Genomic DNA, 18,412 nt, shown 5'->3' with positions numbered 1-18,412 from the left:
TGAAAAAAGAAGTTTGCACTGGCTTTATTATATGTTCAGATCTATCTATCCGAAAATATATGCAAAATTGCACATATTTAATGAGATAATGCCTGATTTGCATAATTAAACATACAAATTTCAAAAACTTGTAATACATACTATAAAAGTCTTACAGTATTTTGGAAACTATTATAAGACTGTAGGCTACTGTAGGAACATTATGGAGGGTAAGGTTATTATAGCGATCATAAGTAACCTGGGCTATGACTAATGCCTACGTCCTAGGACCAGGTGAAGTGATTGGTAAGCATGTGAACTAAACGACACGCTATACTCGATCGTTTCAGCCCTACAGTCATGACTGAAATCTAGGAATAAACAACAATTCCTTAAAGTGCCCATATTATGCTCATTTTCAGGTTCATAATTGTATTTTAAGGTTGTACCAGAATAGGTTTACATGGTTTAATTTTCAAAAAACACAATTTTTTTGTTGTACTGCACAGCTCTCTCTCACTGCTGCAGATCCTCTTTTCAGCTGGTCTCTGTTTTAGCTACAGAGTGAGACCTCTTTTCTTCTTCTTCTGTACTATCTTTGATTGCACTCGCACATGCGCAGTAGCTCAGATGTAGATCATGTCAGCTAGCTAGCTCCATAGACAGTAAAAGAAAGGCCGTTTCTCCAACTTCAGTCAGTTACAAGGCAGGATTAGCTGGGAGACTTCTAAATGAGGGTGCACATGTAAGTAGTTCTTTTGTAGATTATGGTGAACTTGTGTGTGTTGTAGCAGCGCTTTGCTATTGAGAATGAGGTAGCATGCTAGCGTTAGCGTTAGCATGCTAACGCTACGAGCTAACAGTTGCGGTTAGCCAGCTCGTTTCGGCTTGTGACGTCACAAGCCGTGCCGATTTTGAACAGCTTACCCAGAGACTGAAGGCAGGACACAAACAGAAACCGTATCTCACTCAGAACAGCATGGATGGATTTTTTTCAAAGTTTGTATGCGTGTGGAAGCACCAGAGACACAAAAGAACACCCCAAATCCCAGAAAAAGTGTTTTTTTTCATAATATGGGCACTTTAAGAAATTGTTAAAGTGCAGCCATACGTTAGTCAAAGCGTAGTGCTGTTTCTGATTGGCTACTTCTCGGACAGCCAAATATACCTTCCCGTGGAGGTCGTCCTTCGTCCCAACAGAAACATAATAAACCAATATGATTGAAAAAATGAATCGCTAACATACGCATAGAGCAAATGTTCATTCTTATTCACAAGGCTTATTGAAATTATGTTAAAGGGTCAGTATTTAATATATTGCAGGGCTTAACACTAACTGTTTAAAGTGGTTGCCAGGCTTGGCAACCGGGTATCAGCTTTTGGTTGCCGGAATTGACATTACGAACCTTGCCATGTTTCAAACTGCCTATATTTGGAGCAATTGCTATCATGTGTAACTATACCACGCATTGTAGTAATGTAACAATGAGAGAAAAGTTTAAAAATATTGATTACATAAACGCTTGTCTTTGTTTTAACAGTTACTTTACAGCCATTGGCCGTAAGAGTTATAACTTAACATGCCAGGACTACAATCCTCAAATCCTGGTATAAAAGAACCACCAATAGTACTAGTTTTAGATTATATTAACTTAACATGTCAGGACTGCAATCCTCGAATCCTGTTATGAAAAGCCACCAGTAGTACTTGCTTTCGTTATCTTCCTCACAGCTTAAAGCTTAGATCGGGCCCAAAAAAAATCAAGCCTGAGCCTGTGTCCCAACACATTAACTGTAATTATGAGCCCGAGCCCGATTTTAAACCCCTGACAATTTTTTAATACGTGGTCCGTTATAACTGACGTTCTCAACTACAATTCCGAGTCGTTTGAACTGCAGAAATCTGTTTAGAAAGGGTATGCTTGGAGAAGTAGCAAAAGATGGACATTAAAGGCTGACTGTCATCTTTTCTGAACTGCGATGCAAGTTCTGCATTCTCCTGTGGCCACTCTTTAACGTCAAAGACCCCGGCTGCTCTCAAAACGTCAGCCGCATGATGTTTTCTATCGCTTCAGTGCAACGTGTTTTTGTCACTCTTCACATGAGTCAGTTCAACACCTCTTTAAGATCAGTTGGGTCTCGCTTGGAGGGCAGCAGTAAATCCTGGCAACTTGCTGCCTGGTGACTGTTTCAGTGCACTGAGCTCCAGATGTGCTGTCTTCAATGCGTTCCAGCATGCCATTCACAGTCAGGTGTTCCCTCTGAAAAGCAAGATTTGAGATGACATCCAGCAGGTCTCTGATGAAATGGAGTAAAACGTACAATTCTGTAGTCTCTCAGGCGGTCTCTTAGGAATGCTGCTCTTCCACGAACTTCAGCTGTTGCCAGGCCTGGCTTCTGCCACATGGTCAAAATGAGCCCGAAGCACCTCATATTTACTAATAATAATAATAATAATAATAATACATAATAATGTATAATCTACATTTGCGTGCTTGTTTGTTTTCCCTGTTTCTCTCTCTCTCTACCAAAGAGACTTGATGACCACTCTGTTTCTTTGCGTAACGAGGAGTGAACCCTCTTGTCAGTCGTTGTCAGTTTGTGTGGAGGCGGGACTCCTGGCGGACAGACAGAGAACGCTAGTTGGCTTGAGAGTTGGAGCGGGGTTTCCCGCAGCACTTTGCAGTTGAGGCGGCGTCAAAATAAGAATTGGTATATGAGCGATATTCGCCCCGTTACTCGGCGTCCTGTTTTCTCCCGTTCATTTCAAACCACACAGTTGACAACCTGCAGGTGGAGGCGGTGGAGACAGGCTCGGACATAAACGCCATGGGCTGCTGTGGACTTGTCAGTCTCGCAATGATGTGTCCGACAATGCACAGAGCATTAACCGGTACAAGCCTACAGCCGTCAGTGTGTCAGAGAGGCTCCCAGACGGTGAACTGAGACTCCGTTACCTGCTTGTCAAAAATCGCCACTTACTAGCTAATGAATTAGCCTGAGGTAAATGCTAGCTATGAGTAAACAGAAGTGACATGGTGGCTGGCGTCTGTTTGTGCGTGTGTGTGTGTGTGTCGGCCCGCCCCCGCGAAGCTCCGACCTGCAGAGGAGCAGTAGTAAGTATAGCTGCACCTTCGCCAAAATGAAGACTGAAAAACAGAACTATTCTGGTACAAACATTTATTCGCCATGTGGCAGATAGCCACATAGAAATAGATAGATATAATGTATTAATTATATATTATTTAAATTTAATATTTCGTGTTTAACCAATAATTGTTAAATGTTGACAGTGTCTGTAGTCTATCGCACAAACGAATGCTGCAAACATTTGACAGCCAGTACGAATTGCCTGGGAGAACATATACGTCACAAACGGCAATTCCACAACTGTACAAGAGCGAGAAAGACAATATACTAAAGGAGATCAAAGACACATTGTGGATATTTAAAATGTCTTCCAGTTCCGGTGTGACTTCCAAAGCACGAGTCCAGCGTGTGCCATCCACCCTGTTTGGCTTTGAGACTTTTGTCTCCAGTGCACTGACAATCTCTGTCGCCTCCCTCAGTGCTTTTGGCGAGTACTGGGAATGTTTGTGTAGCTTCTTCAGGATGTCTTTCAGATCCTCCAGAAGTCTGTTGTCTTTGATGGCCTGAATGACCCCCGGCTCCAGGCGATGCGCCACACGATGCAGTGTTTCCTCTATGTTGATCTAGAACATTTCTGCCGCCACGGTGTCAGAAATGGGGCAGACGCACAACGGGGTTTCCTCTATGTACGAATGAATGAAAAGTCGTATGAAAAGTCATAAAGTCGTAATTACACGACTCTGCAGAGCCGCCTGCTCTACTGAACTCAAGCGAACTGTCATCCGCTTCCTCTCTCCTTTTAGGGTGAGCAACTGGAACAGTGACAGGACGTCATCACTCGCAAAGTCATGGCAACCAAATAAACGGCAGGGCGAGTACTACTTGTCACTCAATCTTAGGCAAAGTGACAAACCTGCGACGAAAGCCGCGACATGAAATCCCCACTCACGCGGGCCCCGTGAAATATGACAGCTACGGTTTATTGGAAAATAGCATTGTGGACACTGAATTTGATGAATTCAGAAAGGGGTGGCCCATTGATGCGGAGTAGCATACATGCTGCTAGATGGTCCCCCTGCAGCCTGTTCCTTAAGTCTGTGATGTGAGGGATACGGATAGCCAAACAATCTTTCATTTCCCGTAACACTGAAATGTCTTACCCTATTCATGGTGGAGAAATCTCTCTCACAGTTGACACTTGAGATTGGCAGTGTGAGGGCAATGGCTGCCAGTTTACTGAGGGAGGGGTAGATTTGACACCACTCATCGTGCCGGGATGCCACTCTGCTCATTATGTTAAGCCGGTCCATATCCTGAAACGGCACAGCACAGACGGTAGGCGATTACGCTGGGTGCCTCAGTCATGTTTCTGAAGAACTTAAATTGTGTCTTAATTTACCTTGAGTGCTCCAGTCAGCATATGCTGCTTAAAAGATGACCATTCTTGCGGAGCATGACTGTCCGGTTGCTGCAGGGATTTGGTGGAAAGGGTCTTGACGTTTTCCGAGTTGATAGAATCATCCATTCCTTGACAGCTTGGGGCCCCAACACGTGAAAGGCTCCCATGATATTGAGGATTTGGAACCTTCTGTCAAGGCTGTCCTGGAGGCCATCAAGATAAGTTTCCATTACCTAAACATGGCACAAAGGAAATTACTGAACTAATTCTTTGATGTTCTTCAGGCATTGATTGAACAGCCTAGAATTTAGTTGTACTGCTTTACAATTATGAGATCCAAGAAGTTGACCGTCTCTCTCTGGAAAATCCTAGAAAGCCGGGTTAAGTGTGGTAGTCCATCTGCCTGTAGGTATACTGAAGCCACAAAGCGGCATGTGCAGCAAAAACCATAGAGGCCCTTGGCTACTGGGCAGTTATGGACCTCAGTCTCCTCAGCCAAGGCAGTCATGACAGCACTGAAGTTGTTTTTTTGTTTTTTTTTGCAATGTAAGAATTGCCAGGTGCTGTGATAGCCAGCGTGTATCTTTTTACTTGCTGAAAAATATTTTAGTAGTGGCGTAACCGATTAATAATAGCACACATTGCATCTGGAGTACACAATAATGACCAGAATTGGAAAGTCTTTTCTCTCACCTTTTTACTTTGAAGTCCTCATGGCCTAAAGACTGCGATGCAGCTTTCACCGTTCTGAAAGTACTGATGGAACTGCTGTAAATGGTCCCTAAAGGTAGACATGTAGGGAAGCTCAGATGAGGCATCCTTGCATGCCGGGGCGAGGCGATGGGCAGCCTAAGCAACTGGCATCAACCAGGGGAAGTCATCCTGGAGATGCTTCGCTACACCACTCAACCTTCCTCACAAGAAAAGAGAAAGAGAAAGTAATCAAAGGCATGCAATAACCAATTCATATTCAGGCCAACTAAAAACTAATTCATGCAACTAAAATGACTCTTCATCAACTCTTACCAGTCATTACAGCAGCTCCATCTGTTCCTAGCCTTCTTTTTGTGCAGCACTTCCTTTATTGCTGCCACAATGAACGAACAACATAAGTAGAGTCCGACCGATAAAGGATTTTTAAGGCCGATACGATACAAATATTTGATGATTTAAAAATCCGATATTCCGATATATCGGCCGATGTATATTTAAAAAAACAAAAAAATCCAGAAATGCGTAACAAAATGTAAAAAGATTTCCTTAACATTAGCTATTTGTAGTTATTTGTGAGTCCTCACTAAAATAATATGATAATGCAGTTTAAAAATAATAGTTTGTTTCATTGTCTCAACAGAACAGAGGAACATCAAAATATATTAAAGTTCTGATAAATAAAATGTCTAAAAATACAAAGTTAAGATATGAAACTTAAAGTCCTTTGACCAAAAAGACAATAACAACAACAACAACAAAAAATCAAAGAGTGTTGCCAGCAGGGACGTTGTAGAGCACGGTGTGAAGCGCGTGTCCGCGCTATTCTCCCCAACGTGCACGCTAACAATCGCTGCCGATAGACGGCCTTTTGTACAGAGCTTTTTCTGATAGCGTGGCGGCAGAAATTTTGACGCGGCGGGCCGCCACTACCCAATCAACATGGGGGAAACCCTGGCATGCTGCAAGGCAAAGTTTTGTAGGGGGCGCTAGTTTTTTGAGTACGGGCAGGTCCCCAAAAAGGCGATTCATTGCGCAAAATAAGAATAATTCCTTCAGTTTCAATAGGGCCTCTGCCGGCCGACGTCAATCGGCACTCGGGGGCCCTAATTACATTTTTTCATGAGAATTAGATTATGTAAAGGGCAGGCTGGGATAGGAGCGGCGTCAGATCCTGGAATAGTGGTATACAAGGAAGGTATAGCGGCAGAAGCATGAGCTGTAGCATTTGCCGCAGCTAACGTGCAGTTGAGCAGGGCCTCATCCTCTCTGAACTGGTGCAGCAGAGTTTTCCTACCTTCCAGCTCTGTAATTTTCTCAGACAGACTGACAAAACCTTTACAGCTGGTTGGAGAGCAGGGTGGAGGCATGACTTTTTGGAGTGGAAGTGTACTAGCTTTAGGCAACAAACTCAACAGCAGAGCAGAAGTGTTGTGCTCAGACGTTGGGGGACCTGACGTTGGGGAGTGAGTGTAGCTAATTAGCAAAGTATTGTTAAGATTTACATTAATGGCTGTTTTGTGTTTCAGCTTTACCTTCAGATGTCCAGAAAGTGATTGTTGGTGAAGAACATCAGCAGGAGTGGAGCTCCAGTCTGGACCAGGAGGACACAAAGCCCCCCCCACACATTAAAGAGGAACAGGAGGAACTCCGGATCAGTCAGGACGGAGAGCAGCTTCAATGGCTGGAGGAGGCTGATATCACCAAGTTCCCATTCACTCCTGTCCATGTGAAGAGTGAAGATGATGAAGAGAGACCTGAGTTCTCACAGCTTCATCAAAGACAAACTGAACAGATGGAAACAGAAGCTGACGGAGAGGATTGTGGAGGACCAGAACCAGCCATGAACTCAGATCCAGATACACATTTGCAGCCAGACACTGATGACGAGACCGGAGACTCTTCTGAACCCGAGACTGATGACAGTGCTGATTGGAAGAAGACCAGAGAACCTCAGTCAGGTTTAAACTCTCTGAATAGCGATGAAGCCCCTGTCAGTGATTTGAGGTGTAGTACTGGCGAGAAAACGTATGAGAAAGGATTTGGCACCAGTGGACATCTGAAGCGACACATGAGATCTCGTACAGAAAAGAGACCATTTAGCTGCTCAGTCTGTAAGAAAGCTTTTAAACAGAGGGGACATTTACAGACGCACATGAGAATCCACACGGGAGAGAGACCATTTAGCTGCTCGATCTGCAAAAGAGCTTTTACCGAGAGTGGAAGTCTACATAAACACATGAGAGTCCACACAGGAGAGAAACCGTTTAGCTGCTCCTTCTGCAAGAAAACTTTTACCGAGAGTGGAAGTCTACATAAACACATGAGAATCCACACAGGAGAGAAAACATTTACCTGCTCCGTCTGCGAGATCGCGTTTACACAGAGTGGAAATTTGCAGACACACATGAGAATCCACACAGGAGAGAAATCATTTAGCTGCTCCGTCTGTAAGAAATCTTTTAGAGTCAGTGGAAGTTTACGGATACACATGAGAATCCACACAGGAGAGAAACCATTCAGCTGTTCAGTCTGTAAGAAATCCTTTAGGGTCAGTGGCAGTTTACAGATACACATGAGAATCCACACAGGAGAGAGACCGTTTAGCTGCTCACTCTGTAAGAAAGCTTTTACAGAGAGTGGAAATTTACAGCAACACATGAGAACCCACATAAGAGAAACCATGTAGCGGTGTGAGGTTGAGCTCTAGTCTGGAAGGAGAGCATAGAACCTCAGTCAGGTTTAAACACTCTATAAATGAAGTCTCTAAAGGTTATATGAGATTATACAGTGGCAAGAAAAAGTATGGGAACCTTTTTGGAATTTCATGGTTTTCTGAATAAATTGGTCATAAAATGTGATCTGATCTTCATCTAAGTCAAAAAAACAAAACAATTTGGCAGTAGCTCAGTCCGTAGGGAGTTGGGTTGGGAACCGGAGGGTCGCCGGTTCAAGTCCCAGTACGGACCAAAGTCCAGAGTGTGGATTGGTAGCTGGAGAGATGCCAGTTCACCTCCTGGGCACTGCCAGGTGCTCTTGAGCAAGGCACCGTACCCCGCTCAGGGCGCTGGTCCAGCACTGGCAGCCCACTCACTCTGACATCTCTCCATTTGTGCACGAATAGGTCCTGAGCATTGTGTGTGTGTATTTCAGGCCCGTGTGTAGCGATTTCTAACAGAGTGTAAATTGTAATTTCCCCCACTGGGGATCAATAAACAGTATACATTAAAATTAAATAAATTAAGAACAGCCAAAAAAAGAAACCTCATAGTGCTTGTGGAAAAAAAGGCAGCCGTTCTGCTGTCACAAGGAACTGCCACACAACTCAGTCTCCCTTAAGTGCGAAGTGCTGTGACAACACCATCCCTATAAAAGCAACAACTGCTATTCTTCTTGGCTCTATTTCTACAACTTTATTGCATCTCTCAGCAGGCGTCCAGATCAGCTCTCAGCTACAGCGTGGCCTACTGAAAGTAGCCCGACACAGAAACTCTACTCTAGCAGATGACGCGAGTGCCCGCTTAGAGTAAACCAGTTGGCATCACCGACATGGACAAAGTCTACCAGCTAAGCTCAAAAAGGACTGAGATGCAGCACAACACAGACTGCATCATTTGACCTCAGAACCACTATTCTCCCAGCCTGGCTTTCCCACAATGATGGAACTGCCAGCTAACAGAGGATTTATTTCTGTGGTAATGTAGCCAACTGGGCTAGCAGTAGCATAGCAACAGCGGCTAAGGAAAGCTGTTTTACCTTCTGTTAATGTGCATGTATTGATTTGATGTAATGCCATCCAGACATAGTGTTTGTTTTAGTCAAGTTATTGGGTAGCCAAACTGCTAAATTGATGTTAAGTTAGGCTTCACACCGACACTCTTGCACCTCCTCTTTCCTAACCTTGTACCTTAACTTACACAGATTTGACTTTAAACATCCAGACATACACACTTTAATAGTTAGCAAACCCCCCCGCCTTACAGCCTTTGATTTGACTCGGACATAGAACACACTGTGAAGGAGACTCATGTCTTCTTTTAAATGTCCTCTGGCCGGGCCGGGCCAGGCCACGTGGCCATCTTTTAATCGCACGCTCAGCTCCCCATGCGGTCACAGTTCTGCCGCCTTGTATTAATCTGTACAACTAAAACCACACACACACACACACACACATCATTTTTGTCCTTTAGCTTAGATCTTTTAGATACATTAGATGTCGCGTTGTTTTCTTTTGCTTTATTCATTTTGGGAATAAACGTTATGGAAAATACATGTTGTCTATGTAACTTTGAACGAAAGGGAATTTTGCCTACCTCTCCTGTGACAAGAACTCAGAAATCTTTTAACGTTTTAACGGGTCTTATATGTCTTAAAAAAGTCTTAAATTCTGTATTCTAAAAATAAGGCCTTAAAAGTCTTACATTTCGCTGAAAAAGGTCTTAAATTATTTCTTGTCCTTTCGTAGGATTAAATAAATACCGTAATAATATAAATAAATGCTTTGTGTGTTTTGTGACTTTACAGTTTACTCCGTGTGACTTCGATGTTAAACGACAGTACAGGTACTGTTTACTTCTGTTATTATAAATCCATAGGTGAGCAAGCTCTGGCCTAAACATCCAAGCTCGGAGCGCGAATCAATCAGTTGTCAGGAAAGAAAACAAAGCCGTCTCGCACCGTGCGAGACGTTTTGTACAAACGCACCTTACAAAGCTATTGTGAACTAAATATGAGTATTATAAAATGTTTTTTTTTAACGTTATGGTATTAAATTTCATCCTAGGTGGTCTTAAAAAGTCTTAAATTTAACTTGAAGAATCCTCGGGGTACCCTGTTATTGGTATGCTAATTTTGGTTGTAGTTATTAATTTAATTATTAATTCCAAATTGATAGTTTACTATATTTATAGTATATAGTATGCTTAAGTCACTTAATTTACTCTTCTTGATCTTTTCAAGTGGTGCCCCAAAAGAGGTGACTTAATTTACATTAAATCACATCGTTTAGTTATGGTTGTTCCCAATTATACTTGGACCCCAACATAGTTGGTAAATCCAGCTGAGGCCTGGATCTCAACATTACTTCTATAATATTGCAGTCTCGTTTTTAAATGTGTTTGGGGAAAAATGCATATACAAAACCAACATGGAACCAATGACCACTAATGCAAACTGTGCAGCCCGGTCAGAATTTATGAGAGCATAACTAGTCTATATCGTTGACGTTCCACTTCCGGGTCCGGGATTGCTGCAGTGCCGCAAGAAATTCCGCCGGATGCATGTATTTTTGCCGATGTCCGTTTCCTTTCGCTTCCTTTGTGCTGGTAATTTTGCACTCCGGTGGATTTATGAGGACTATGGTTAACTGCTCCTCAGATCTCTGCAGGGTAAACTGAGACAGCTAGCTAGACTATCTGTCCAATCTGAGTTTTCTCTCGCACAACTATTTTACAGTGGCTCCGTGCGGAGCTTAGCGCCGCCCAAGATTATCGTGATTGGTTTAAAGAAATGCCAATAAACCACAGCACGTTTTTTTCCCCTCCCATCCCGGAATGCTATGTGGACTAGCCAGACCCTCCTCTGCTCCGCAGCGTGTAGATGGTCTGGCAAAGCGAGACTTGAGCATAACCGACTACTGTATCCCGATATAGTGTGTGGGGCTAGAAGTCAAAAGTCCAAAAATTGTTTCTGTAAATATTCCTTTCATCATAATGAAATATTAATAATAGGGTTAAGTACAATATCGCTCCGATTTTGCTCGAGAACGGCACATTTTGTGCTTAGTTAAAGCCTGTGAAGCCCACTGCACCAAAAAAAAACTTTCGGTATAAAGGCATCAGTCGCATGGGGGTCAGAAATACATAGATCTGCCGTAAAAAAGTCGCCAGCATGCCATCACCCAATATTGCCAAAGTCCGGCCCAGGCGCAACTCACTCTGCTTTAACAACCGTTAACTCAGATAAGCGACCTCCGGACAGTGTTTGGATCTACCTCAACATTTGAAGTAGAGGTGCTCTAGACTTTGCACATTTGAGTTTTTAACATTTTATTATAAAAAAAACATGTACACATGGGCCACTTACAAATTACCCAGTATCATTATAATATAAACATACATGTACATACATACATATTAATAAACAAACTTTACTCATTGGATCAAGACAATTTAATCATGCCACCTATATTCCATCTAAACAGTTAGGTCAACCAATCAACCATCATTATCATGTTATTTGAACACAGCATACATGTGTTGGTTGAACATGATATTAATAGTTGTATTCAACTTATTTGCACCTTGTTGATTTCTGATTGTTTGTTCTTAGTTAATTTAGTCAAATGAATTTGAGTGTATTCTACATTGTTCAAACGCTTAACAAAATTCCACCTTGTTGTATAAACTCATAGGGTTTGTCAGTTATAGTAATGGTAGTAGTCTGTTGTTGTCAATGTGTTGTTGAATGAACAGATGTCATTCTTGCTGGTTTAATTGGGTGTTCTTGTCCGTTCCTGGGACAAGAATGAACTGTATATGACCAAACATGCAAACGTGTTTAAACTTGTACAACTGGTGGAGTTTTATGTTAAAGTTCATTTTTTCAAAAGCATGTAAAACATTTTATCAAAACATTTAAAACTAGTAAACATCCTTATACAGTCTAACAAACATCTTTATACAATCTAACTAGTAAACACCGTTATACAATCTTTTAGTATTATTGCATGACTGTAATTTCATGTTTTCACAATCTTTGTCCATTGAGCAAACCCGGAAGACCTTCTGAAAAGTAGGAAGCAAAAAAAAATCTGCATAGTAGACTTCTACTTTGAGCAAATTTACTTTTTTTTTCAGGAATTGTGCCTTGGATGACAACCTCTGCTGATCCAGATTCATGAGAATGTTCTGCATCACTTCAAAAGTGCAATTGAGGTCTGGCGGGTAGCTCAGGTTCAGACAGCATATTAGTCCAAATAACAGAGCACTAGGGCTGTAACGATATGCGATATTAAACCGAAATCGCAACACTCAGCTCCACGAACCTGTGCCGCAGAGTAAGAAGGCAGAATCACGACACACCCCTTCCAACTATCCTTCCCGTCCAGATCCAAATGCTACTACATCTTTAAATTACTATTAGTATTGGGCGTCTTGGTGCCTTATCCCCCTTTTGTCGGGTAAATAAATGAGTACACAAAATTGTATGGCTCAGTTTACAAACTATATATTTATATATACTATACTGGCGGTTTTATTTTGAAATGTGTTTATTTTGGTACTATATCCGGCTGCACTGTGATTACCTGCCTGGCTTGACACATATGCTTGCGTATCGCGTACAAAATAGAGGAAATGCCGAAACTATCGCTGCAGCGTGCGGGCAGACGCAGACGTTACGTGCCTAGCGCCGCTTCACACAGTTGCTTGTAACCAAGGAGGACACGGAGGATTAAAAAAAACATGATGGACTCTTCAGGAGAGCTAATTATCTTCACTCCTAATCTTTTAGTATTCTTGCATGACTGTCATTTGATGTTTTTACAGTCTTTGTCCATTGAGCAAACCCGGAAGACCTTCTGAAAACTAGGAAGCAAAAAAACAAAAACATGATGGACTCTTCTGAAGAGCTAATTCTCTTTACTCGAGTCTGCGCGGGAAAGTCGCCGGACGCCACAATCTTCTGAACATGGCGATACTGAGACATACAGAGGGAGTTGTGTGGAGCCGATAGTCTTAATTAGCTTTGTACCACAACTCATTTGGCAACGGCATGAAACGGCCGAAAAATTTTACTTTATCCATCTCTTCATTTTTCCTCCTTTTGGCCTTCAGGTGGCTTAGAAAATTTGCTGGGGAATCGGGGAATGTTTGCTTTTGTTTTGGCTTTCCGATTTGACCAATCGTGCTTTAAACTGAGGTTGGGACCTCCTACCTCATTAACATGTGGACACAGAAAGACATTATTTTATTGTATTTATTGAACCGTTTACAGTGGCATTCATAGGTGTATGAACCCATGCTAAAGTTGACTAAAAAGAATAAAGAAATAATCTTTTGGAAATTCAAAAAAATCCAACCTTGAAGGACACCAATTATTATATAATTCTAGGTGAATGAATAATGTACCGTGAATAAATAAATGTTCTTCCTTAAAATACAGGGGGGCATAAGTAAGTACACGCCTATGTTAAATTCCTCATAGAGGCAGGCAGATTTTTATTTTTAAAGGCCAGTTATTTCATGGATCCAGGATACTATGCATCCTGATGAAGTTCCCTTGGCTTTTGGAGTTAAAGGGGTGATAGAATGATTATATAGGGTATTTTACATTGTTCCTTAACGTCTCCTAATAGGGTATGTAACATTGGTTGGGCTGAAAATTGCCTGAATGCTATTTTATTAGGCCCTTAACTACCCTGTGAATATGGCTCTATTTGGAACAAGAGCTTTTCTTCCAACTATGGTATACTCATGCATATTTAGATGAGCTGCGCGCTGATTGGTTTGAGCGAACCACATAGAAACACATTGGAGACGAGACAGCAGGTCTCATATTTCATTCACTGCAAAGTTATACATTGTTTGTCGGGCTACTTCGTTATTAAATTCACTTCTGAAACTTTTTTAAGCGAGAAATCGACTATATAAAGCTCAAATATGGTCCGTTTTATGAAGATTGATGGCTAATTGCAAATTTGGTAAGACGTGTCGGACTTTAGCTAGGAGCTCCACACAGTCTGACGAGAAAGCGTCAACATCCATACCCAGTGAAAGTCACCGTTTCCCTGGGTACTGGACTACTGGAATACTCGGGGCTTCGCTGAGATCCACGTAACTCAACACATTATAATTACACATATTATAAGATTAACTGGAACCTGTGTCATGACCGAAAGAACAAGATCCAGGGTACAAGCGGCCGAAATGGGTTTCCTCAGGAGGGTAGCTGGCGTCTCCCTTAGAGATAGGGTGAGAAGCTCAGTTATCCGTGAGGAGCTCGGAGTAGAGCCGCTGCTCCTTTGCGTCGAAAGGAGCCAGTTGAGGTGGTTCGGGCATCTGGTAAGGATGCCCCCTGGGCGCCTCCCTAGGGAGGTGTTCCAGGCACGTCCAGCTGGGAGGAGGCCTCGGGGGAGACCCAGGACTAGGTGGAGGGATTATATCTCCAACCTGGCCTGGGAACGCCTCGGGATCCCCCAGTCGGAGCTGGTTAATGTGGCCCGGGAAAGGGAAGTTTGGGGTCCCCTGCTGGAGCTGCTACCCCCGCGACCCGACCCCGGATAAGCGGATGAAGATGGATGGATGGATGTGGTAAGAGATTGCTGGCGTAACAAGCTCGCTGACCGCGCTCTCACTCACACACACCGGCCATTTAGCAGGAAGAGGGGAGCTGCAGGCCCTGGAGCTCTGTCAGGGCAGCGGCGCTTGGTAGTCCATTAACCCAAAAAACGGTGACTTTGCGCGGGTATGGAGTGCCGTGGGCTGCCAGCCGTGACGGAGCTCCATCTACCTCGCAGCAGATCTGCGCGACCTATTCAGAAGACTAAGCTGACCTCAGATCAGTGGTGTAGCCTATGTAAATGTTTGGGCATGACAAAGAAAGAGACTAGAGCCAAATGAGGAGGAGCCGCCGAGTTGACGTCAACTCGGGCTCGTTGAGACTTGCCCGTTTTCAGAGGCAGTTTCAAATCGTGAGATTTGCAGAGGAAAGAGGTGTCAATGGGATTTTGAGGTTCTATGTATGTCCTAGTTACCCACTAAACTGTCATTATTCAACTATGACAAGGTAAAATCGGTTTTGCATTCTATCACCCCTTTAAAATAGCCCCACACCATCACACACCCTTCACCATACCTAGAGATTGGCATGGGGTACTTTCCATAAAATCATCTCTCTATCGTCTCTTTATCAGGATGCAGAGTATCCAGGATGCATAGTATCCATAAAGTTCCCTTGGCCTTTGGAATTAAAATAGCCCCACATCATCACATACCCTTCACCATACCTAGAGATTGGCATGGTTTTATTTCAGTTAACCTAATAGCTGGTTTGATTTGCATTGAGAGATGATTTTATGGAAAGTACCCCATGCCAATCTCTAGGTATGGTGAAGGGTATGTGATGATGTGAGGCTATTTTAATTCCAAAGGCCAAGGGAACTTTATCAAGATGCATAGTATCCTGGATCCATGAAATAACTGGCCTTTCAAAATAAAAATCTGCCTGCCTCTATGGGGAATTTAACATAGGGGTGTACTTACTTATTCCCCCTGTATTTTAAGGAAGAACATTTATTTATTTACGATACATTATTAATTCACAAAGAAAATTGGTGTCCTTAAAGATTGGATTTTTCCTCATTTTTTCAATTAGGGCATTAAGATCAATTTCCTAAAGATGATTTTTTTTCATTCCTCTTTTTAGTCAACTTTAGCATGGGTTCATAAACTTGTGAGTGCCACTGTATTTCAGCATTTATTCATGAATTTCTTTCATTTATGAATTTACTTATTGAGACTTAAGTCATTTTTCATCTTACATCATTTTAGATGGGGTTTTTTTACGCTTTTTAAAACATGGCCGCCGAGCCCACAAACTGGACTGGAGAAATACATTTAAGTTATTTATATATTCTTTAATTTCTTTGATTTATTTATGCATTCATTCATTCATTCATTCATACATTTATTTATGAATTCATTTATTTATTTACTTATTCTCAAGTCATGTTTCGTCTTACATCATTTTAGACGCTTTAGATGTTTGTTTTTTTTACGCTTTATAGAACACTTCTGTTTGTTTTAAGTTTTTGACACCTTCTTTACATACCTTCTTCTTTTTTTAATGTTTTCTAGGTTTTATTTAACGCTTTGAGCATATTAATACGTCCCTAAGTGTATAAGTGATCTATTTGACTTATTTTTTTCATTTTTTCTCATTAAAAGTTCCATTCTATGTCGATAGTTGTAACCGTACCGGTGGCCCAGCAGAGGGCGCCAGAGCTTCATCACTCGCTGGATGCCCAGGCACATAGCCTTTTTTATCTGTGCATACATAATAAAAAAGAAAAAAATTAAAAAGCCAGTAATTATAGTTCTATGAATGCTAAACAAATGCAAAGGTTTTTTACATCAGTTTGTGCTTTTGTTCTGATGGAGTTTAACTTTATTTGTTGACTGAAGTATCTCAGACAGACAGGACAGGTCACGTGTCAACGTATAGGTACATTACTCACACAGCTTCTGGATAAATCCACTGTAAATGAATCCATTAATACAGTTTGTGAGGAAAATTTTTTTTTTATGGCACATTAAACACGTGCACGGAGAAAACTGCGGCTACAGAAGAGGTAGTTTCCAGTTTCTGTGTACATGTTTGAATGCACGACGCAACTTTGTACATGTTACATCTGACGTTCACAACTCTGAAGACGAGTTAGGGTAACAACGCAACGTTGGCTATACATTGATACGGTGGCCGACAGGGGCAAACGCACTGCAACTCAGTGAAACCCACGCAAATAGACAAAACACAAGCAAATTAAGAAAACACCTTCATAAATTTGACAACACATGCGCAGCATTTAGCAAACGCGCTGCAAATACACACACAACACAACCAAATACACAAACGCGCTGCAAATAAAGAAACGATGCAAAAAGAAAAGCACGCAATCCCTGAAAAATAATGCAACAAAAAGAAAACGCTGCATCCATATTACACAACGGAAGTTCTCCAGGCCTCTAGGGGGAGCGCTAAGTGGAACAGCTTGATTGTTGTCAAAAGAATGAAGATGTTTTTTTTTATTTGCTTGTGTTTTGTCTATTTGCGTGTGCTTCATTAAGTTGCAGTGCGTTTGGCCCTGTCGGCCACCGTACATTCAGCGCCAAATAAACTAACAAAGGTTGAAAAAAGCCCCAAAAACATCGCAAAAAGCGACTAAAACATGGAGAGAAAAAAAAGCAACAAAAACGTTGAATAAAGCGACAAAAACATCGCAAAAAACATTGGAAAAACCTTGGAAAATGTGAGGACGATCCGGTGTTTTTGGCATTTCGAGCATTCACATCAGGTAACATTCGGCAGGGAGAGCGCAAACCCCACCCCCCTCAATTTGCATCTCTATTCACATTCCGATCAGTTTTTGGTATCGCAGATCTAAGTCTGGACACTGGATAACACCCAGGTAGGCTGAACCAGACAAAATGCCATGCAGCTTCAAGCACCATTCATTTGGGTAACACTTCACTTGGTGCTAATACGGCACCAGTCCCTTAACGACCGTTATCTACCGGACTGAATTGCAACGCGGATTTCGGTGCCACTGAAATGCCTGCGCATTGTACATAAGTACATTTAATCAAATACTGACTTCAGTATAATGGAGGTATTACCATTTAATGACAATTTGTACTTCTACTCCACTACATCTCAGAGGGAAATATTGTACTTTGTACTGCACTACATTTATCTGACAGCTTTAGTCACTTTACAGATTATCCAAAGTTAATAAAATCAACTTATTAAAATGAGCTCCACCTTTACGAGCTGCAAAAAGGAACCCACGCCATTTTAGTGTACCAACAGTTACCCAGAGGGTATTGGTATGACCCGTAATATTCCGTATTGCAATTACATTGTATATTATATTTTTTCATTGTATTTATATAACGTTTTTTTAACGTTTGTTTTAATCCAACTAACTGTCCAAACCTCAACGTTATTATCAATACATTATTAAAGGGTTTTTACATGAAAAATGACTTCAAAGCCTCAAAATAATTTCCCCATTGATTTTCTGTCAGTCGACTAGTTGATTAATGTACTGATGGTTTCAGCTGTTGGGAAGTTTAATAAATGACTAAACATTCAATTATATAAGCTCGTCATATGCTTTGGGTTTAAAAATATGAAATTTGCAAAGGAACTAAAGATGTCAGATAAATGAAGTAAAGTAGGAATACCCAAGTTAACTACAAGTACCAGAAATGTGTACTTGAATGAATGCTAACTGTTTGCACTGCAGCTTCAGTGAAGTCTGTATACCAAACCTGCATTTTTAAATGTTTCGACTGCTGATTCTAGAGCGTTTCCTCCTTTACTGTAGCTCAGTACACTGGTCTGGGCAATACTCGATTCTGATTGTCTACAGGGTAGTCCGGATCAACGACATTTCCAGGATGATTTGCCCTTACCTTTCACTCTCTGTGCGTTGCCGTTTCTCAAACTCTG

At 41.8% G+C, this 18,412-nt stretch overlaps 1 protein-coding gene across 4 annotated transcripts in view; it reads left to right on the top strand.

Annotated features, from left to right (window-relative positions):
• LOC144512820 (uncharacterized) overlaps window positions 1–9,666 on the top strand; it is a 289,800-nt gene extending 280,134 nt beyond the window's left edge. For all 4 annotated transcript variants that reach the window (XM_078243767.1, XM_078243764.1, XM_078243765.1 and 1 more), the window contains one exon: window positions 6,709–9,666. In XM_078243767.1, coding sequence (XP_078099893.1) covers window positions 6,709–7,868 — 1,160 coding nt within the window. In that variant the 3' untranslated portion in view covers window positions 7,869–9,666. The remainder of the gene's footprint in view (window positions 1–6,708) is intronic.
• The last annotated feature ends 8,746 nt before the right edge of the window (window positions 9,667–18,412 follow it).

This window comes from Sander vitreus, chromosome 24, assembly GCF_031162955.1.
Source record: "Sander vitreus isolate 19-12246 chromosome 24, sanVit1, whole genome shotgun sequence".
Lineage (NCBI taxonomy): Eukaryota > Metazoa > Chordata > Actinopteri > Perciformes > Percidae > Sander > Sander vitreus.
Note: the sequence above shows the minus strand (reverse complement) of the source record. Positions and strands in the feature narration are given on the sequence as shown.